Source organism: Dendropsophus ebraccatus, chromosome 5 (genome assembly GCF_027789765.1).
Source record: "Dendropsophus ebraccatus isolate aDenEbr1 chromosome 5, aDenEbr1.pat, whole genome shotgun sequence".
In the NCBI taxonomy this organism is placed as follows: domain Eukaryota; kingdom Metazoa; phylum Chordata; class Amphibia; order Anura; family Hylidae; genus Dendropsophus; species Dendropsophus ebraccatus.
Window position 1 is genome coordinate 124,284,736 of NC_091458.1, and position 22,314 is coordinate 124,307,049.

At 39.4% G+C, this 22,314-nt stretch overlaps 1 protein-coding gene across 1 annotated transcript in view; it reads left to right on the forward strand.

Annotated features, from left to right (window-relative positions):
* GALNT17 (polypeptide N-acetylgalactosaminyltransferase 17) overlaps positions 1-22,314 on the forward strand; it is a 214,539-nt gene that overhangs the window by 139,307 nt on the left and 52,918 nt on the right. Inside the window, exon 6 of the mRNA XM_069971179.1 lies at positions 19,914-20,031. Within this exon, the coding sequence (XP_069827280.1) occupies positions 19,914-20,031 (118 nt within the window). The remainder of the gene's footprint in view (positions 1-19,913; positions 20,032-22,314) is intronic.

Sequence of the window (22,314 nt, forward strand, 5' to 3'; positions counted from 1 at the left end):
GAAAAACAAAGAGTTTGAAGGGCACACTTTTACAATATACATAGCCCATAGGTTACTGTAGAATCAGAAAATGTTTACCTTACCAAAACATGTACTGTATAAAAAATAGTTTGTGATATGGACTTTACCCCACGATGTACTTTTATTTCTTTAAAAAAAAAAGTGACAAAAAATTTTACAGGTTCTAAAAAAAGAATCAAAAATATATTTAAAGTACAATTATAAAAAAAAATCTGAAGTGAGGCTGAGGCTATACTTAAGATTTTAACTATCCATATTGATTTTGTAGTTATAACTATTCCTAAGGGTGCGTTCACACCTACAGGATCTGCAGCAGATCTGCAGCAGATTTGATGCTGTGTTCAGTTATTTAAATGAAATCTGCTGCAGAAAATCAGCTGCAGATCCTGTAGGTGTGAACACACCATAAAACTATAAATGGTGACGTAATAAATCTGCTGTTACATATTATCACTAAATGGATCCTTTAGGGTAAATTCACATAGGCAGATCTGCCGGGAGTCTCATGCATGAAATTTGCAGCTAATCCGCAGCTAATCCGCAATACATGTATTATTCTTCTTATTAATAATACGTGTACTGCGGATTAGCTCCGGATTCGTGGGTGAGACTCCCGGCGGATCCGCCCGTGTGAATTTACCCTTAAGCTGAAATTTGTTGGCCCACAGTAGATTGGGGTGTGGAGTCTAAAGGTCATATTACATGGCACAATAATGAGGGGGAAGTGAGAACCTACCTTTCAGGTCAGCGCTCACTTCCCCCTCGTTTCACATTTACTGCCTGAGCTATTACATGCAAAGACAGCTGGGGGGGGGAGTGGGAGGACCCCTGGGGAGCCACAGGTGGGGCTGCCCAGACGATCCTTAGATCGTCTAGACCACATTGATGTCAGCTTCTATTACATGGTGCAATGCGCAGCAGACTGTCGTTGATGTGATCAGGATTTTTCAACAATAAATAAGATCAGCCGACATTGTGTGTGTTGGCTGATCATGGTCTTTTAACATGTCTTATAACACCAAATGATTATCTTCTGGAACGGCCGGTAATTGCCCTAATACAGACAATAATTGTTTGGTGTAATAGGGACTTAATGAATCTTGCTGCTCTTCCCTCTTAAACATCTGAATGAAATATGGACTTTTGACAAATTACTGAGTTGTTTTCCTCAGAACAGTCACTGTTTGACAGTAGAAGAGCAAATGTAACTATATGGTAGCCGGAAGTAACCAGGAGTCAGAGAACAGGTCAAGGGTTAACACAAGAGGTAAAAGAGTAAGAACAAGGCTTCAATCCAAGAGAAGAAGGGTGAAGACAGTAGCAGAATCTGGGAGTGAAGCCAATGTCAAGATTCAGTTTAGAGTAACAATAACTTTTAGAAACAGGAGCCAGAAATGCCAAAAACCTAATTTTAAGGTTACGAAACAAGATTATTTTCTTCTTTAAATAGGCTGTATGAGTAGATACCAGGACAGAGCTATGGTTTCTGTAGCAAAAAAGTGCTTTTACTGTAGAGGATAACATGGTAGGGGTATAACTAAAAATATCAAGCATTCCATCACTAAAAACAATCCCTAACTGTACAGGACCTCTTACTGAGGTTTGGTTTTTTGCCTGGTGACCTGTGTAAAGTTTTAATTGGTATTTCCACTCATCATTCAAATCCTACTGTGGGGCAGTGGGGCTCAAAAAGTGGTTTATAAGCTTATAATTAGGATATAAGGCCTCTGAGGAGTGGTTATTCCAAGGTTCCTATTTCATTCCAAGGGTCCTTTTACACAGGCCAATGGCGGCCCGATCAATATTGTAAATAAGCACAGATCTGTTCAATTGTCGCTCATTTACTGGGTCTATTACACGGCCCAATAATAGTTTAGTAAGGGCTGCACAGACATCGTTAGCGATATGCGTGCAGCCCTTGCCCAAACAGTTAATACATTACCTGTCATGGTTCCCGGCATTCTCCTGCACTGTGCTCCCTCCCCGATCACTGAGTGTCATCGTATTTTGACCACTTAAAGGGGTACTCCGGTGAAGCTTACTTTGAACGGAGCTCAGCTATCAGAAGTTTGACATCATGGTTTGGCTGCGTTTCAGCGCTGCCATTCTGTGCTGCTTTATCAGAGGGTGTCCCTTACTTCAGGGTGTGCTATCCTCCTCTTTAGAGACAGCTCTGTGTCTTACTTTCGTGAAGTAGGCTTCATCAGACTACCCCTTTAAAAAAACATCAATGGCGCATGTACTTGCCAAATTATGTTCTGCTATCCAAATTAGACTGAAGTCACATATAATAATATAAAAGTATTTCTGATTCTGTGCTACAACCTATGGTCCCCACCAAGAAAATAATGTACCTGTCTATTATTTCCGGATGCTTTTCAGTGAATAGCGTCCGGAAAAAATAGCTGTGAACACAATGTAATGTGCTGTGGCAGCCACACATTACATTGAAGTGAATGGCTAATTGATTTCCCGGCTCACCCGACAGTGCCTGCAAATCAATAGTAAAGAAAAGAACATTTCTGCAGCCGATACAGAGGTATCGGCTGTAAGAATGTCCTATATGCAGCCCGGTGGCCCACAGTTGCTATGCAACGGACACTGTTAAACTTAGTGTGAACATAGCTTTTGTTGGTCAGGATCAGGGTGCTGGGATTTCCACTGACCTTTTGAACAAACATGAAAAAGTAGTCAGCTATGTGCTTCTCTCATTGTCTCTTAACTCACTTCAGGAGACAGTGTTTCCATAATTTTTTTTTTTTAGAATCCATCTCTTACAAGGGAGAGACTGGGAGTGAAGTATTTTATCAAGCACTTCTTACCACTCATTTTTAAAATTTAGTTGGGACGTCAGCATCAAGAGCGCTGCAGATTTTGCTACGCACTGACGTCAAAGGGTCCACAGCAATTTTGGCTCTATAATTGGCTAGAAGATTTTCTGCTGACCCATTGACGTCAATAGGAAAGAAAATTCACAGAGGATTTCCTGCAATAAAGCTTGATGTGTATCCTAAGTCATTTTAAGAACTGTATTTTTTAACACCCCTCCCACACTTACACAGTCCTGTGGCTATGTGTTGATTGCAATAAAGCCCTGAGAACATTGCGCAGCCATTGATGGACACAAGGGGGGTATCAAACATGGTGTAAAGTGAAACTGTCTCAGTTGCCCCTAGCAACCAATCAGATTCCACCTTTCATTCCTCACAGACTCTTTGGAAACAAAAGGTGGAATCTGATTGGTTGCTAGGGGCAACTAAACCAGTTTAACTTCATGTTTTATAAATCTCCCCCATGGGGCATAGTTTTAGATGCATGCATTTGCATAAATGTGGAAACACAGCCTCAGTGAAAGCACTATGTTATGCTAGTCTATTAAATATATTTAAGGATATGTTCCCACTGCGTAATAATATCGGGGAAGGCGGCCATCTTGTAACATAGACAGCCGCCAATAATGATCACTATTTAACGAGATGGCCACCTTCCGCTAATATTATTGCTTAATGGGGACATAACCTATGTACATCATTGCAAAGTTGCATAGTGCTTATCAAACAAAACATATGCTATAAGATGGTTGGTGTATTTTAATGTTTTATGTGTTAAACCTTGTATTTTCAAAGACTTTTTTTTAATTATTAAAGAAATTACCCAGTGCTGTCAATCATATGTTTGCTTTTTCCTCAGGCACTTATATAATTTATCTCATTTCTTTCAGTCTATGAATTTTTCAAGCATTTTATGTATCCTTATCTGCAAAGCTTCTAGTCTTCAGTACATATTGAACTGCAATATCTTAGGATAAACTGGGAGAAAAAAAACTGTTTTCTGAAATTAAGAAAAAATATGTATGAGGTATCTACTGATATCTTCTGTAAGCCACAGATTTAATTAGATTTGCATACATGTATGCCTGTTTTTGCAATATGGCAGATTTGGAATTATGATGAAACTAGAATGAAAACTTTTGGGCAAGTGCAAAATAATTAATAAATTCTTGTTACGGATATTGATTAAATTAATATAAACAGAACATTCTCATAGATAAATGAGTATATATACCTTGTTGGCGTCTTTGGATCTCCCTCACTTCCGAGTTCCAGTGAAATGAATGGGAGAGAAAAGGCTACTGGTGCGCATGCGCAGTGGCAGCCTTTTCATTTGCTGGATGGCATCACATGGCCTAATTTTGATGGTTTTTTTTATTGATATTCATTGTTGTGTGCAGCTTTTATGACCCATAGCTTTCCTTCTTCATTTTGTCTATGGTATTTTTTATATGTGGTGCTGCACCCATGAGCATTTTTTTGAGTAGTGCTCACCGATTATAGGCCTAAATATCCTCTTGATATAAAAATAAAATGTGATTCATCATATCTATGTGCCTTGGTTGATGTTTAAATAGTTAAATAGCTGGCACAGATTGCTTAATAAATGCGAATAGTGCTAATAGTGCGAACCTCAACTGCTGAATGCAGCCTGGTAACACCATGATTGGAGCAGGTTGAAGTCGTCAGTACACTTTATACAATGTAGACGCCACTTGGGCATGTTTTGGCTGATCAATGCAAAAGTGTGCAATACCAAATTGGTGCACTAAAAGTATTGTTTATGTTGTTTATGCTTCAAATTATTTGCATAATTGTTGTTTTTGCTATTATCCGTTTTTGCTTTCCTCTGAGTTACAGCTGGGTTTCTGGGTTGTGTTGGTATTGTTATTTATTTTATTTTATGTCAGCACTAACTATAAATTTGCTATAAATTCTTTAGGCACAGTGTTGTAGTTTGTGTTGCAGAAAGGCTTGAATGGATTTAAAATAGTTAACCCCTTAAGGATCAGTCCTGAGATGGCCTTAAGGACCGGACCAATTGTCACTTTAGCGTTTTGTTTTTTCCTTCTTGCCTTCTAAGACCCATTGCTCTTAATTTTTTCAACCTACAGGGCCATGTGAGGGCTTGTTTTTTTCAGGAACAGGTGTACTTTGTAATGGCAAAATGTAATAAAAAATTAACAATCTTTGTCTTTTTTTTACCGCTTTTTGTCCTTTTGCCATGCCATAGCATAGCAGGGATCAGTGTTATCTGTGACCTGATACAGCCTGCCTGTATCAGAAAAGTGAAGACCTGACTGCAAGAAGGAGGGTAAGGGACCTCCGTCAGTCAGGCCATGTTATTGGGACCCCCGTAGCAGTGAGTGACTGGAGATGCTCCTGTCACTTACACTTAAAGGCCATGGTCGCGGTGTGATCAAGGCGTTTAAGGGGTAAATGGCGGGGAGCCACGAGATCACGGCAGCGTGCCATTGAGGGTGAGGGCCCAGCTGCTGATAGCAACTAGTTCTTACCCGCTATGGAGCGAGCTCAGCTCCTGAGCCCGCTCCATAGCCCGGGACCCCGGCAGGGTGTACATTTGTTATAAAGCTGCAGCGTTGTTTTACTGCACATTTATTGCAACGCATAATAGAAAACTAAACAAAATGTATCAAATATTTCTATTTTGAGTTAGTACTATGGTGCAGTTTGGACTAAGGGCCGTTCACACTCAATTCTTTGAGCGGAGAGCCACAGAGAGTGGAGGCCCTCAAGGCCTCCCATTGAAAGAGATAGCAGACAGAATTCGGCACGTCCGTTTCGAGCGGAATTTTGGCGCTGATTCTGTAGTGTGAATGGGCCCTAAGGAAGAGCAGCTGTGCAGTTCTATTCATCTAAGTAAATAGTTAAGTGGAGAACATATAGCTCAATTTTAGTATCCCACACACTGTTTTGTGTCCATACCTTTGGAGTATATAACATACTTTACTGTTATTATTTTTTTAAATACATTTCTATGCATTTACTGACAAGGATTTGAATGTCAACAGGGTATGGTTCAGTAGAATTGAAATGCACAGAATCACATGTGGTTGACTTGCCTTTCATAGAAGTTAAAAATACTACCCTTTAAAATAGTGACAAGATCAAATGGAATGTTCCACTTGTCTAGGGCCATCATGGTAGCTGCATAGGTTGCTTTATATTATCAGGTTTATGTAATCAAATTTTTCAGAAAAAAATGTATTATAAAATATTTTTATTGAATCAGAAATAATATAAATACTACATGTCTAACGCTCAATATAATGTTAGGAACTCAGTACCAGTATTTACTCTGAGCTTAAAAATGATGACAACATCACATATGTCAACAACTTAAAAAAACAGACACTAAAAAATGCATTGACAGACTGTTTTTAAGTGGTTGGAGACTGTAATGCTAATGTTTGCATATCTATCATTGCATCTTCTCATTATGTAGAGATATGTTCCTTTGTACAGTTACTGCACGAGTATCCATATTAATCAACAAAACACATACATCTTATAACACTGTGGGGGAGATTTATCAAAGGGTGTAAAATGTAGACTGGTGCAAACAGCCCAAAGCAACCAATCACAGCTCAGCTTCCAGATCTGTGAAAGGAAAGCTGAGCTGTGATTGGTTGCTGTGGGCAGTTTGCACCAGTCTAAATGTTACACCCTTTGATAAATCTCCCCCTGTGTGTCTTCATGGTATACCTCACTAATCGATGGGTGATAGCTGTTAGCTTCCTCAAGCATATAACCAAGAGATTGTGTGGTAAGATGTAGCATGGAGTGGTATAGCATTCTCAGATGTACAAGAACATGTAGGCAGCTTTAAAGGACAATGAATTAAATGACTCAATGTATGTAAATAGGAATATTGTGAGTATTTGTTATTTTATATCTGCTGTGCAGATGTTACCCCCAATATACCCCATTGTTTCTTTGTGGTAAGATTTATGATTCACATAATATATACAGTGGTACCTTGGTTTAAGAGCATTTTAGTTTAAGAGCTCACAGTTTTTCTAAATTGTGACTTGCTTTAAGAGCATTGTTGTGGTTTAAGAGCTCCCTGTACTGGGTGGGAGGGCGAGTGGGGAAGGGACATGGTCTGCACTTTGTGGTCCACAGCACTGTATGCTGACCCAGAAAGTCTCCCTCACCTTCCAAATCATAGCAGAACCACTTCAGGCTAGGGCTTACATCAGGGGACAGGACTGTGGAGGTAATCCCTTCATAGCTGTAACCCCTCTCTCCCCGGACAGAGAGTGCTGCATGTATATGCCCACGTATGTCCTGCTCATACTTCATGCTTCCTGCAGTCTCTGTCAGTCCTGATTGGTCCATGCTGAACACACATCCCATCCCCATTGCTGTCATGTGCCCACACAGTCCTCTGACAGCAGCCCTGCTTCTCTATTCTAGCCTGTTTCACTACACTACTGCATTATGGGGATCTGCAGTTCCATCCTCTATCTGCTGTACAAACTGCTGCTGTGTTTTTCAGGTTTATGCAGTTACTATACATTATACTCCACATGCTGATTGCTATACTGTACAGTAACTTATATATCACATATTCAGCTGTTTCTAAATATTTGTTTTGCCTGTTATTCAGAATATAAAATCATTATTTTTGGGGTGTGGAACCAATTGTCTGTATTTCAATGATTTCCTATGGGAAAATTTGCTTTGGTTTAAGAGTGGATTTGGATTACAAGCACGGTCCCAGAATGAATTATGCACGTAATCCAAGGCACCACTATATATATATTGCCGTTTCACTTTTTTCAATTGTAATTTAAACAAAACTAGTAACATAGCTACTGATAATCTTGATATAAATTTATTTTTCATTTATTCAACTATGTGCAGACTAATATGTACCGTCTGGATTCAGTCTGCATTTGGCAGAATCCTTTTGTTTCCTGAACTCACAGACACTGAGCCTTAAGTCTTGGTTTACTGCCAGGATGGGTTTATCTGATTTTTCTTTGTTTTTTCTATACAAAATAACACAATTATTTACTGTAGGTATAGGTATACTATAATTTTTTATACACTTTATCAGTTGTTTCCACAGCTTCTTCCACAGTACAGAGCAGTAACATTAATTTCAGTGGTTCAATGGCAGTGCTCCAACTAGCCAGACAGCTGCCTAAACATGCAGGAGCTTTCAGTGTCAGAAAATGTAAAAAAAATTAATCTATAGTATATAAACTTATTAAGATAAAATGCTTGACTCTGAATACTTTATATACTCTGAATAATGTTATATAATAAATCTTTATGTTGGAATATGTTTACCCTTAGACATTACAGTTTTTAGTTTTTCATTTGTATGAGCATGGTAATAATATATTTACAGAAAGCCTAAAAAATGCAAAAACAGATTTTTTTTTTCTTCTATTTTATTTTTTTTATTTTTATTAAGCCTAAGGCTTTAAACTATTACACAGAGAAGTGACAAGTTTCATATTACTAGGCATGTCTGGTGTATCTGTAACATAAATCATATGTTGTTATCCCCTTTCTAAGGTGGCCAGCATAGGATTAAAAAAAACAATACTTTCTTGCCCAATCCCCTACTCTGTTGTTTTAACGGTGCCCTGCTCTCTTACAGCTCAACAATTTCTAGATCCACTCTAAGGCTATGTTCACACAACATTTTTTCAGTTCTGTTTAAAATGACGTCCGTAATTTTAAGTCTAAAATAAGGTACTGTACGTCATTTAGCAGCCTGGCCTCCCCTTAGTGCAATGACTGGTGTTTGTACATTATTCTACTTTGGGGTTACTAATTGTCCTTTGGATGCGGCTTAGTTGGAAAGTAAAATTTAATAGTAAAAACGGAGAAAGAACGGTGACAAAAAGAAAAACTGTGTGCGCACGACTAATAAAAAATGTCCGTTGTTTGCAAAAGACGTCCAAAAATAATAATCATGTTCATTATTTCGACGTCCACGGTAAAAACGTCCGTTATTCAATACAATGTGTGCATTGGATGTCCGCCTTCCCATTTATTTCAATGCATTGCCATACCAGTCAGTTAAATTGCGGCAATAACAGACGTTATTTTATATTAAATTTCAAAATTGGCCGCCTTTTTTCTATTTTTGACGCTGTGTGAACAGAGCCTGAAGTGGAAAAAAAAGTGCCCATTAGCCAATCAGTGGCTGCAGTAGTGACCCACCTCAGTCGCTAAGTGGGGACTTCCAAAGTCAAAATTAGAACCAGGAACTGGTGAGCAGCAAAGACCAAGCAACATCTTTCTTTTTAATTTATTTTCTCCCTAGCTTGACCGATATCTTAAAATTAATTTAAAAGTTTTAAATACATTCAGTCTGATTTAAATCATAGCTCCACAAAATCCTCAGAATAGTCCATCAATATTAGATCAGTGAAGGTCTGCCTCCCAGCACACCCATCAATCAATTGTTTTAAAGGGGCTGTGATGCTCCTCTTTGCACTGCAGCCTTTTTGATGTATACCTTAGAGGCAGGTTTGTTTATTCTTGCAAATGCTGAGGTATGGCAGTGTTGCCCTGTTCACTTCAATGAGAGAACGCTGATACGTATATATATATTTGCTATCAGTTTCCAGATCACTAACAGTCTAATAATTATGCACTTTTAATGCAATTGGTCATGATCGTGCCTGAAAAGGCATCAGTGCCACCCTCTGCAGCGAAGATTCGTCCTCTGCGCCAAAGGCTGTGCTTTTGGCCTTAGGTCTGTTCCTGGTTTTATTATGTTCTTTGCTGTTGTCTTTGGTGATCTGTTCCATGTTGCTTAGTTCTCCCTGCACTTACCTTGCTTTGGCTTTCTCACTAATTGTCTCTGCTGTGTTCTCATGGACAGGTCTCTTCTCCTCTGGCTTTCTGTGTTTCTCCTGCCTAACCTATGAGCTTTGTGTCCGAGACTTGGTTTCCCTTATAGCTTTCTCTCTCCCTTCAGTCTGGGCTCTTGATAGCTTTGTCCAGCTAGCCTGTTCAGCTAGATCCAGCCTTTTGCCCTTCAGTCTGAATTCCTGGTTTCCTGACCCTGGCCTGTTTCTTACCAGTCTTTGTCTTTTGGTTCTGTGTCTCGCTTTGTCCTCCATGTACCTTGCTTAGTTCTCAGTGTACCTTGCTTAGTCCTCAGTTCATCCTGCTTCTATCTCTGGCTTTTGGTTCTTCGTTTACCTTGTAGTGTCCTCCATTAGTTTAGTCCTCTGTTCCTTGCTGCCTTCTTGGTTCTTACCTCTGCCTCTTCAGTTATTTAGTCTTGTCTGCTGTTATTACTCTACATTGCTTGTTCCTGTATACCCGTTGGCTTTTACTTTGTGCCTTGCTGCATTCTTGGTCCTGTCCTTCTGTATGTCTTTGTGACCTTGCCTTGTCTACTGTCATTGCACCTTGTTCGCCTGTACTGTGTCTTGTCTGTATTTTGTTTGTCTGTGTTTTGCACTTATTTGAGTGCAGGGACTGACCCACAGTTGCTGACGGTCAGTTAGAACCGACACTGCAAGTAGGTAGGGACAGCGTGGGGGGTGTTAGCCATAGGGCTCACTTGTCCTGTGTCTCTTTGTTCCCTGGGGCCCTGAAACAATTTAAATGCTATTGTGCAGTGAATTACACATTTGCTGTATAAAAAGAGCTATCTATGCAACAATTTTGAGAGGATTGCGGGAAAAAATATTGGTTTTTTTTTACAGCAATTGCACAATTTGCTCTGATTCACGAAAAAATCACTGCAAAAATGCATTAATAAGGGTACAAACCCACACACCGTATACACAGCAGATACGCAACAAATACGCAGCAAATACGCAGCAGATTTGTTGGTACAGACTTGATGCTGTGTTCAGTTATTTAGATCTAATCTGCTGTGTATTTGCTGCGTGTTTGCTGCGTATTTGCTGCGTATCGCAGCAGTAAATACGCTGCATATATGGTGTGTGGGTTTATACCCTAAAGGGGGAAAAGTGCCATGTGTGAACATAGCCTTAGTGTGAAGCCAATAGGTATATTTACCTGAAAATCTAGACAAAATTATTCTAATGTGTTGTCAGATCTAAAACCCTATGCCCCATTTCCAGGTGTTCATTATACATTGCATCTCTGTGGTTGATAATCCCACCACCCTTGGCTCAGTGTTTCATAATTAGAAAGTACCTCTTAACATCTACCTTGCATTTCATTTTATCAGGCAATATGCTAAGAAGCAAAGCTAAGTATTATTATGCCAACATCACTGTATACCTTACATGTAGTTTAAATACATATATAACAAATAAATATCCTCCTTCTTCCATAGACTTGTAGCTAGCTTAGTGATCAGAATACAAGTTTTCAACAGTAAACAAAAGTCATTGCTAAGCTAACTTTAAGAGTGGATGAGGGTTTAGCAGCAGTGGGGGCCGAATGTTTTTTAACAGGATAAGAACATTTTTTTGTCTGATAAGATATGTTACAAAGTTTCTTATAAGTGCTTGCACTATTGATATATGCAAAGTTTGCTTAAAAACAGTGTCTATTTAATAAAAATGTAGCTCAAAAGTACATACTGTACCTACATTGTTATTGTTTATACAATAAGCAAATTTACCATCATTCACTTTAAGTGTAGCATATCAATAGAATGGTGCCAGTGCGGGGAAGTCGGTGCAGCAGTCCTTTTTATGAACTGGGGCTCAGTTCCCCCGCACGCCGACAGTCTATTACCAGCCACCGACCCAGGCTGAAGCCCTGGAGGCGGCCCGGCCCGCCCCTAGTGGGACGAAACCCCCGCTCCTCTAAGAAGCGGCTCCTTTGACTCTAATGGAGCCGCAATGGGGGTTTCCTCCCACTGGGGGTGGGCCGGCTCGTGTGCGGGAACCAGCGCCTTTCTAGTGATATGCTACACTTAACACAAATGAACCTGATGGTACATTTGCTTTAACTATCTTTGCTATCATATCTATAGGATAAGCATTAACATTTCAACTACTGTGGAAAGCACATATGCTAATTTATTTTGTTGTGGACGTGTATTCTGCTGCATTAAAAGTACTAAACAATTTGATTATATTAAATATGACTTTGAAATATGTTTTCCAATTCAGGATTATTGTTGTCTCTGTAGGGGAAAAAAAATTGGATGTTTTCCTCGTGAAGAAGCCAAAGATTTATATCCACCCACTTTGTTCTCAGGCTGTGCTCTCTCTTAGTCAAAGCTTAGAGATGTGAAAGCTAATTTGTTTTATGAACTGGATACAAAGTATAGGGCCAGAGTATGGTGCCAATTAATCTGGTCTTACTTATGCTTCCAGTACAATCTAAATGAAAGATTCGATTGATCTAATAAAACCAGGCATAATATACCATAATTAAAAACAAATGATTTAATTCAATGAAAACTACGCTAATTATCATGGTTATGTAATATATGAGAATCAGTGGAGTCTAAACCACAATCTTCATTTGGAAAGCAGGCCTTACAGATAACCTAGTTACTATGTTTAGAAAGTAATGTGATAAAACCTGTCATTGAGGCTAAAACGACAAGATCCAGTGCATACATCAAGGAACTACAAACTCAGATCAAGACACCAAGTGACCCTAGGGAAATTTTTGGTATGCAACATTTTTGCAGCTGCCACCAAGCTTTCTTTTCTTGTTAAATCAACTTATCAAACATTTCTGCTTCTTTATTATTAGGGATTTTATATTGTATCATACAAAAATGTCTGAATAATACATTTTATTTACTCATAAATGTCAGTATCTTTCCATAATTCTCCATTTGCTGCAATAGAGGCTCCATGTAGATGCTAAAGGTGGGGGAAAGTATTCTGACTTTGGCTTTTGACATCCATCATTTTGAGTCTAAAATAATGGATGTTATTCAGCTGTCTAGCCTCCCCTTAGTGCAATGACTGGTGTTTGTACATTATTCTAGTTTTAGGTTACTAATTGGCTTTTGGGTGCGACGTAATTGAAAAGTCCATTATAATTTAACCCTTTGAGGACCAGGCCCAAAATGACCCAGTGGACCGCGCAAATTTTGATCTTAGTGTTTCCGTTTTCCTCTCCTCCCCTTCTAAGAGCTCTAGCACTTTCAGTTTTTTATCTACAAGCCATGTAAGGGCTTATTTGTTACAGGAATAGTTGTACTGTGTAATGGCGTCATTCATTCTACCATAACATGTATGATGGAATTCCAAATATATTATTTATGAAGATATAAATAGGTGAAATCGTAAAAAAGAATGCAATATGGTAACGTTTGGGGGGTTCCTGTGTCTACGTAATGCACTATATGGTAAAAGCGACATGATACTATTACTCTATAGGTCAGTCCGAACACAACCATATGCAGGTTTACAGAGATTCTCTAATGTTATATATTTTTTTTAAATGAAATCCTTTTTTTTGCCAATTAATTATAAATAAAATGGGCCTTTTGTGACGCTTATAACGGTTTTATTTTTTCACCTACAGGGCTGTATGGGGTGTAATTTTTTCCGCCATGATCTCTAGTTTTTATTAATACCATATTTGTGAAGATCGGACGTTTTGATCACTTTTTATTAATTTTTTTTTTATATATAATGTAACATAAAATCGGTAATCCGCACACTTTTTTCCCTCTTTTCGTGTACGCCGTTTACCGTTCGCAATGACGCTTGTTATATTTTAATAGATCGGACAATTACGCACGCTACGATATATTATATGTTTATTTGTTTATTTATTTTTATATGTTTTATTTATATAATGGGAAAGGGGGGTGATTTAGACTTTTATTGGGGGAGGGGTTTTGGGGTAGTGTGTTAGTGTTTTTAACTTTTTTTTTTTTTACACATTTGAAGTCCCTTTGGGGGACTTTTACATACATTAGTTTGATTTCTGAACTGATGAATGCTATGCCATAGGCATAGCATTGATCAGTGTTATCGGCGATCTGCTCATTGAGCCTGCCTGTGCAGGCTCAGTGTAGCAGATCGCCGATCGGACCGCACGGAGGCAGGTGAGAGAGCTCCGGCAGTCCGTTTTACCGATCGGGACCCCTGCAGTCACACTGCGGGGGTCCCGATCGGTAAGTGACAGGGGACTCCCCCTGTCACTTACACTTAAACGCTGCGATCGCGGCGTTTAAGGAGTTAATGACACGCGGCAGCGCGATCGCTGCAGCGTGTCATTACCGGTGAGGTCCCGGCTGCTGATTGCAGCCGGCCCCCACCTGCTATGAAGCGCGCTCCGCTCCGGAGCACGCTTCATAGCGGGAGAAACACCCAGGGCGTACAGTTACGCCCTAGGTCGTCTGGGGACAGACTTCCATGGCGTAACTATACGCCCTGGGTCGCCTAAGGGTAATAGTCAAAACGAAGAGAGAACGGTGACAAAAACTGTGTGTAAACAACTAATAAAAACATCCGCTGTTTGCAAAAGACGTCCGAAAATAATGATCATGTTCATTATTTTGATGTCCGCGGCAAAAACGTCTGTTATTCAATACATTGTGCACATTGGACGTCCATCTTTCCATTGACTTGAATGTATTGCTATTGCTGTCAGTTAAATCGCGGCAAAAACGGATGTTATTTTAAATATCAAAATTGTCCGCCTTTTCTCTATTTTTGACGTTGGCCTTTGTTGAGCATCTGAGGCTACTTTTAGACTATGTTCACACAATGATTTGTAACAACCATTATTTGATACGCAAGATAACAGAAGTTGTTTTGAGTACCAAATAACGGTCGTTGTTTAACATACTTTGATGGCTGTCATTGCAACACCCTTCTTGACTCCAGTTCAGGTGTAGTTTGCAATGAAGCTTTATTCAGTTCAATAGAAGGGAGTTACAAAACCTGCACCCAAATTGGAAACAAGAGCGGTGCTGTCTCTATAAGAAAGTGGCCATGTTTTTCTAATGCTGCATAATCCCTTTAGGTTTAGGCTGAATGATGGCCGCTTTCAACATCCTTTTGGGTGTAGCTATTTTTAAAGATCTATTAAATTTTGTTAAAAAAGATGGCTGAAAGGACGGCCAAAAAAAAAATTTGTGTGTGAAGTACAAAGAATAACTGACGTCACTGCCGAAAACATACCAAAGAACAAAAAACAGCAGAGGTAGCATGTCAAAAAATATTTTATTCAATCACAATCCTAATATAAAAAAAATCAAAACAGGAGTAGTTAAAATAAACGTTATAAGTGTATATATGGAAAGTTGTTTTTCTCTTAAAGGGCCCATATTTATAGCATTTAAAAACTGTCTATAACTTTCTAATACATAACAATATTCTGAATAGGGACAATGCGCGATTGGTGCCAGCTACCGTGTAATATCAATAATTATTTCTAGATATAGGTCCGTGTCTATTTCCGGATCAAGGTCTTTGTGATAACAGCACATGTGAAACATAAAACACAGAAGTTCAAACTCGTTGTACTATTTTATATGAATGCATGACATTATTAAAGTCAGTGCTTCAGTATACTATTTTATCAAGTGGTGCATGCGCAGTGGATATGTCTTGTCCTTATCAGACATTAGGAAGACATGCGCAATATGGGTATCTCTATGATTTGCGCATGTGTGGGAAATAGACACCATTGCTGTGTGGTATATCTTATTACATATTGTCCTGCGTAAGCACATTACAGTATGGCCATGCTGTTGTTTTATAGGTTTTTGAAACCAGTTCAGACTATATAAGATAAAGAGTATGTCTGTCTACTGTGGAAGGACCTTCTTGTTTATTGTATTGGACATATAATTGTGCATGTGCATGCGCACCAGCAATACTTCTGGATAGCGCAATCATTGCAGGTACCATTTTCTTTTGGATCCTACTATCGGCCTCTAGTTTCCTGCACCTTGCACGTGTGGAGTATAAATCAACATGAGACCAGATTACACACATACTGTAAGATGCTACAACCCTCATGCATACAATATATGAATTATGTGGGTTGTCCTTACAATTATTATTTGTGTTTATAAGACCATATTGCTAACTATCATGCATACTCCTGAGGAAGCTGTAAGGACAGCTGAACATGTGGGATGTTCCTGTCCCCCGATCCTCCCATTCTTGGACCATACATGGTGAACCTGCCATTATCCTTTTTTGTTTTAAAGTAACATACTGCATTATTTCATTGTATCTCATTGTCCCATGATGGACTATGTGTAATTTATCCATGAGGTGTTGTTCTGGAGTCAGGCTTTGTGGGTTATCCTGTCTTTCACAGAAACAGGATTTTTAACAGACTTTTTAATTGTTTTTATTGTTTTGGTAGTATAGGAGGCTTGTATCCCTTTTTTTGGGATGACTGGTTGGTGTTCCTGCCAGTCAGCCTCAGGTCCAACATGTGTGATATGTAAGTGATCAGGGGGCCAGTCTAATCCTCTCCTGGTCCGGGCCCCTGAACTACTATAAAGTGCATCAGTGATGGGTGTATGACCCTGGCTATTAGACTAGATCATCTAGCAGGCCTGGCGTTCCTGTGTTATTCCCCAGCTTTTTTTCCCCCTGACTAACCTTGCTATCTGGCTCCCCTGACCTTTGGCTATTGTGACCTGACTATTTTGTAGATTCTGTTTTGTTACCTCTGTGACCTCGGCTTCCTGACTATCCCTATTTGTTTCTTCATCTAGGCCGGTGTTTGTTTTCACATATTAAAAGTTAGGGACTGTCACCCAGTTGCCTGCAGTCACTTAGGGCTATTCAAGGCAAGTAGGTAGGGACAATGGGCAGGGATTAGTCCAGGGTTCACTGTCCATGGTATCCCTTTCCCTGACAGAACCACTCTTGCATATTCCCGGCAAACTAGATGCTGACAATCTTCTATGTTTCTATTTCGTCCATAGTCTTTTTTTCTATTGCCTCTTGTTTCTGATAAGAAATGAGAAGAACCTCGGGAGGTATTGCCTGAAATATCTAGCCTTTGATTCTTAACAAAACACTTAGGTGATTTATGTGATTTTTGTTGTCAAACGTATACTTTGTGCTAGTGACAGCTTAATTCCTCTTCTTTTGAATAATTCATATGATTTAACTGCACTGTGTTTTAAAAGTTATAATATTAATGTGCAATTTCCATTTTAACCGGAGGAACCAGAGGAACCACTGTGTTTGCTTTTGAACATGATTTTATGTTTTTTATACTTTTTCTTTCTTTTTTTTTTTCATTTTGAAGCCCCTAATATTTCTTTATTATGAAACCTTAAAATTACTTTGAATGACAAGATGCCATATATCAGGTTTGGTTCTGGGAAAACAGAAGTGCAGCCCTGCAACTGACACCCGCCCCAGCTCACCCTACCAACTTGCCTCAGCAGTCCTAGGTAACTGTGGACGACTTGTCGACATTCCCTATACTGAATAAGCTGCAACACAGGACAAGACAAGACAAACACAATATAGAATGGTCAGAGTGGCAAAGTCAGGGTACAAAATCCAAAGTCAGAATATAACCAGCAAACAATCAGAGAAACGCTAGATCCAGGCACAAGGTCTCTTACAGCTGATCGGCCAGGGGTGGGGAAGCCCCGACCTCAGCTAGATCATGGAAAGCGCTGCGGGGCACAAATAGCAGGCTGGCTGCTAAGGACGCCGTCGTCGGGCCCCCAGCAACCGTCCCTGCCTGTAACCAGGGACGTCATCGGCGTTACTTCTGGCCTGGCCGCGCGCCTCAGCGGAGGCAGGAACCAGGCGCGCGGCTCGGTTCCTGACACCATAAGTAAATTTAATTTGTTGGGATCCAATACAGTACAGCGTAATAAAATTATTTATACATCTTGATTTCCTGTAGGTTATCCATCATCACCAATGCTTTCTGTTTTGAATGATATGAATAATTGATTAGCAAAATAACAAGTGCAGCTTTCTATGAAATGTATATTGATGAGAAAGTTATTTGCTTACATGGTTACATTCTTTTACATTTATCACTTGAAATCTTACAGATAAAATATCAGCAGTTTAACATAATTGCTTCAATTACCTAATCTTGGTGTAAATGAATAGAAATTATAAAGCCGAAGGAGAAGGGCATTTGAGGTTAACCTGGTGATAAAGTACATCGGTAATTACTCACGACATACTTTTAAAAGTTCCAGTATTTTAGATTGTGCCCTTTTAATTTTAAAATGAAGTAATTAAGTGATTATGAAGTATGATGAGTGTATAAAGTGACTTTTATATGCTTGTTGTGAGAAGAAAAAGCTTCAGTATTTCCTTAAGGATTTGGACAAAATTCTCTTTGCTTTCATTGTACCCAATGGGGAAAAGTGAAGAGTGTTTTGTAGATGAGTTGTGATATGTATTTCTCTGTCAATCTGCATTGAAGTCTGGTTGCAGATTCAAAAGATTAAACAATAAATCATTTGTACAATGCTTCTCTTTTATCCTACCATACAAAAAAAATGTCAGGTGGTATAAGTTAAACTTCTCTAAGAGAATGCATTATGAAAAAAATGACACATAATTTGTAAAAGTTTGTAAAATTTAAGTGTTTTTTTTTTAATTGTTTGATGGTTATTTTTAACTTCTTCCCACCCGCATGAGGTGTGGACACAGTGAAGGCTACAGACTTCCAAACTACATTGTTAGCTGTTAGGGCAAAGAAAAACATGGTACCTGTGATGTGGAAGCAGGGATTGGCTTCCAGCTGACAGTCAATCAAACAAGCAGAGAGGGGTTAAGAGGGGGAATGATTAGGCATTATAGCTATTGGCACTTTAGGAGCTTGGGAAAACCTCTTTGACACTTCACACTGGAGAATAGTATTTTCCATGCTATACACAGATATATAAAAAATACAATTTGTCTCCTTGCCCTAAAACTGTCAAGAGCCAGCTGTCACACTCGGCTCCCGACACTGCCGGAGTGTGCGGCCGACCTCCTGCTGCCTCCGATGGCATCCCTGGTAACCGGGCTGACTGGTCGGGGGAGTACGCCGACAGCATCCCTGACAATCGACCAGTTGCTAGGGGCATGACTGCAGCGTCCTTTTTTCTAGCTGTGGCTTCAATGACCGTGGCTGATTGGCACAGGTGCTCTTTTATGTAACTGACTGACTGGTGGCTGGCACCGCCAGTCAGCTCTGTGTGTTGGGAGCTGAAGTCTCAGCCCCAATCACGCTCTGAGGCTGAAACTCCATTCTTCATAAATATACTCCCCTCAGTGTCCTCCTTACCTGTGAGCCTCTTTGAGTGTGACTAAGCTAGCGTTATATCCTGATTGTTATTCCCAGTTTTTTCTGATTTTAGCTTGATATGTTGACTATCCACCGACATCTGATTTTGTACCACAACATTTTGACCTGGCTTATTGACCCTGAAATATTGTGTTTTGTCTTATCCTTGTCTAGTGTTCCACTTATAGGCTATGTTCACACTGCATATGTTTCCGGCCGTAGTGCGAACCGCGAATATACGCACGTAGTTTTGAGGTTGATGCGTTCGTTGAAAGTATATGATATACGGCCGCACAATGCACACTACGTATGAGCTTACGGCCGGATCGTAATCGGCACTGTGAAAAATGAACACGACCATTGTTTGAGGACGGAAATGTTGAAACTCACGGCCGTGGATTTCCATGCGGTCCCGTACGAAGTACTTATTTCAGCTAAATTGAACTTGATTTTTCGATACAAAAGGTTCTGTGTGGTTTACGGGGCTGGGCGAAGATTTCCAAGTAAATGACCTGTTTCAGATCGCTTCGAAACAAGCTAGGGAAGCATAACTGTACTACGGGCGTATGTTCGCGGTTCGTACGCATCCGGCCGCATGTCGATTTTTCCCACGCCCGTAGTTTCAGCCGCACATGTACTGGAAAGGAAAGGACATGTAAAGGAAGGGACATCAGGGCGGGTGCCAACGATAGCGCCTCATTTGTACTGTGTTCCTGGGTCCCAGCCTGACTAAAACATTACATTAACTGTTAAAAATCTTACAACAATACATTATATTTTATATTATATTTATATTTATATTCTATGTATAAAGATTACCTTCTTACTTTTCCTTTTGTTTTATATCTTACATATACTTTCTTCTTTATTTCTTAGAACTCCTGCCATGATTGGCTGCTCCTTTGTGGTTAACAGACAATTCTTTGGGGAGATTGGTCTACTGGATCCAGGAATGGACGTGTATGGAGGAGAAAACATTGAACTTGGTATAAAGGTCTGTAAAACTTTGTAATTTATACTAAATAGTTTCATATGTGTAAATTAATAATATAGTCTTACTGCAAATATTGGTCTTCTTTCTATCTATGATGTAGTCTTCATATTTGTCCTCTCTGAAAGAAGAAAAAATACAATAACTCTAGGTGCTGTTGAGTCAGATTTAATTTTATTTTTTACTAATTTTTTTTTTTGTTTATTTGTTTTTTGGAAGGGAGTGACTTTGTTTGTCGGTAGCCCTTTGTCTCTGCAGCCCTTCATTTTCTTCTTTTCTAATTTTTCAAATCTGCTTCACAATTTCCTTGCTATCCACAGGCTTCACGGAAGTCTCACTTGCTTTTAGCCCACCTATCCTATCTAGTTCTGGAAATTATTATGGTCAACTGTGATTTCTTCTTAGAGACATCATGGTATTTACAGGGTCTCATTTGCATTTCTTAAGTGCTGGATGCCCTGTTGTTCATATAGATCCAAGTAGGTAGTATGGTGCCTGTTACTTTGACGTATTTCTACAAAATCAAAATTAAGTTAACTATCCCACTGTCACTCTTCTTATATACTCAGCTCAAGTTTGCACTCATCCAACTGTACCTGTCTTAAATCCATGATGTTCTCCCTGATAGAATATGAATAAAATAAAATAATTAAAAAAAAAATAAAATAAATAAAGATATATATATATATATATATATATATATATATATATATATATATATATTGTAGACATGTCACTGGAAAAGTGTTCGAGGGGAGGTACATCTCACCTAGGGTACTGCATAGTGTGAGATGGTGAGTCCATGAGTGATATGTTACTCAGCAGTGTTATGCTGCTGAGTTGTTGTTCTTTTTTCCGGGCCTGGACTTACTGAAATGGCGGGTAGGTTGGTAGTGGGACTTGCCATTCCCTTCCCCCCCGATCCAGTTCGGGTATTGCCATCAGGTGAGCAATCAGCCTGAGAAGCTAAAAGGTTGTACAGAGTGCAGGGAATTGCTCTCAGCCAGGAGTGAACAACCTGGGTGTCTGTTTGGGAGCAACCTGGGAATAAAGCCTCTGCTGGAGCTTATGTATACCCTGAGGTATCTAGTAGAAAGACGCACTGTGATAAGTGTTAGATAGGTGAGCCATCCTGTTAGTAAGAGCCCAGACGGGCAAGACCTTTTTGTTTGTTTTATTCTTAAAAGCACGGTGTTGCTGTATTTCTGTTTGCTGGACTGTTTATGCTGCAAATAAACGCCAAGCTGTTATTTTACAAGTCCAAGTCTGCTGTGAACTGTGTCCAAACACACCATCCCCCGGGAAGATCCCTACAAATATATATATATATATATATATATATATATATATAAAATATATATATATTCTAAAGCAACTAGAGGGAGAAGATAAAGAATTTAAGACAGGTACAGTTGGATAAATACATCCATTGCTTTGGTTTAAGAGCTTCCTGTACTGGGTGGGAGCGGGAGTTGGGAGGGGCATGGTCTGCATAGCGTGGTCTACGGCGCTGTACTCTGACCCAGGAAGTCTCCCTCACCTTCCTATTCATAGCAGATCCACCTGAGGCTGGGGCTTTTATCAGGGGACAGGACTCTTCATAGCTGTGACCCCTCTCTCCCCGGACAGAGAGTGCTGCTATACTGTGCTCACCGTATACCCTGCTCATTCCTCCATGCTCCCTGCAGTCTCTGTCAGTCCTTGTGTTTCCCGCCCTCTCCATTACTGTACAGTAACTTATAATGTGTCACATTCAGCTGTTTCTAAATGTTTGTTTCATTTGTTTTACATGTTATTCAGAATAAAAAAAAATCATTATTTTGGGGGTGTGAAACCAATTGTTAGCCTTTCAATTATTTCTTATGGGAAAATTGCTTTGCTTTAAGAGTGATTTGGATAGCAAGTGCAGTCCAGGAATGAATTATGCTTGTAATCCAAGACACCACTGTATATGTATTTTATATATTTTATATATAATTATATATATATTATATATATGTAATATATATTTATGTCCCAATGGAATTCCGCTAGTTTTGCTACGTGTGAACGGGGCCTAAGGATGGACCCATCTGTATGTTCTAAATGTTGTTCATAAACTAGCTGCTCAGAAGCTGAAAATCCAGATTTTGGCATATGAATTGTCACATACAGTACATTTTATTGGGAATAGAGTGGAGAACGGCTTCTAGACATATTTGGTATTGTTTATCTAGGTCATTTTTTTTATCCTGTTTTTATGAATCAGTTTGCATCTGTTTGTTACTCCTTTTTTTTACCACAGTT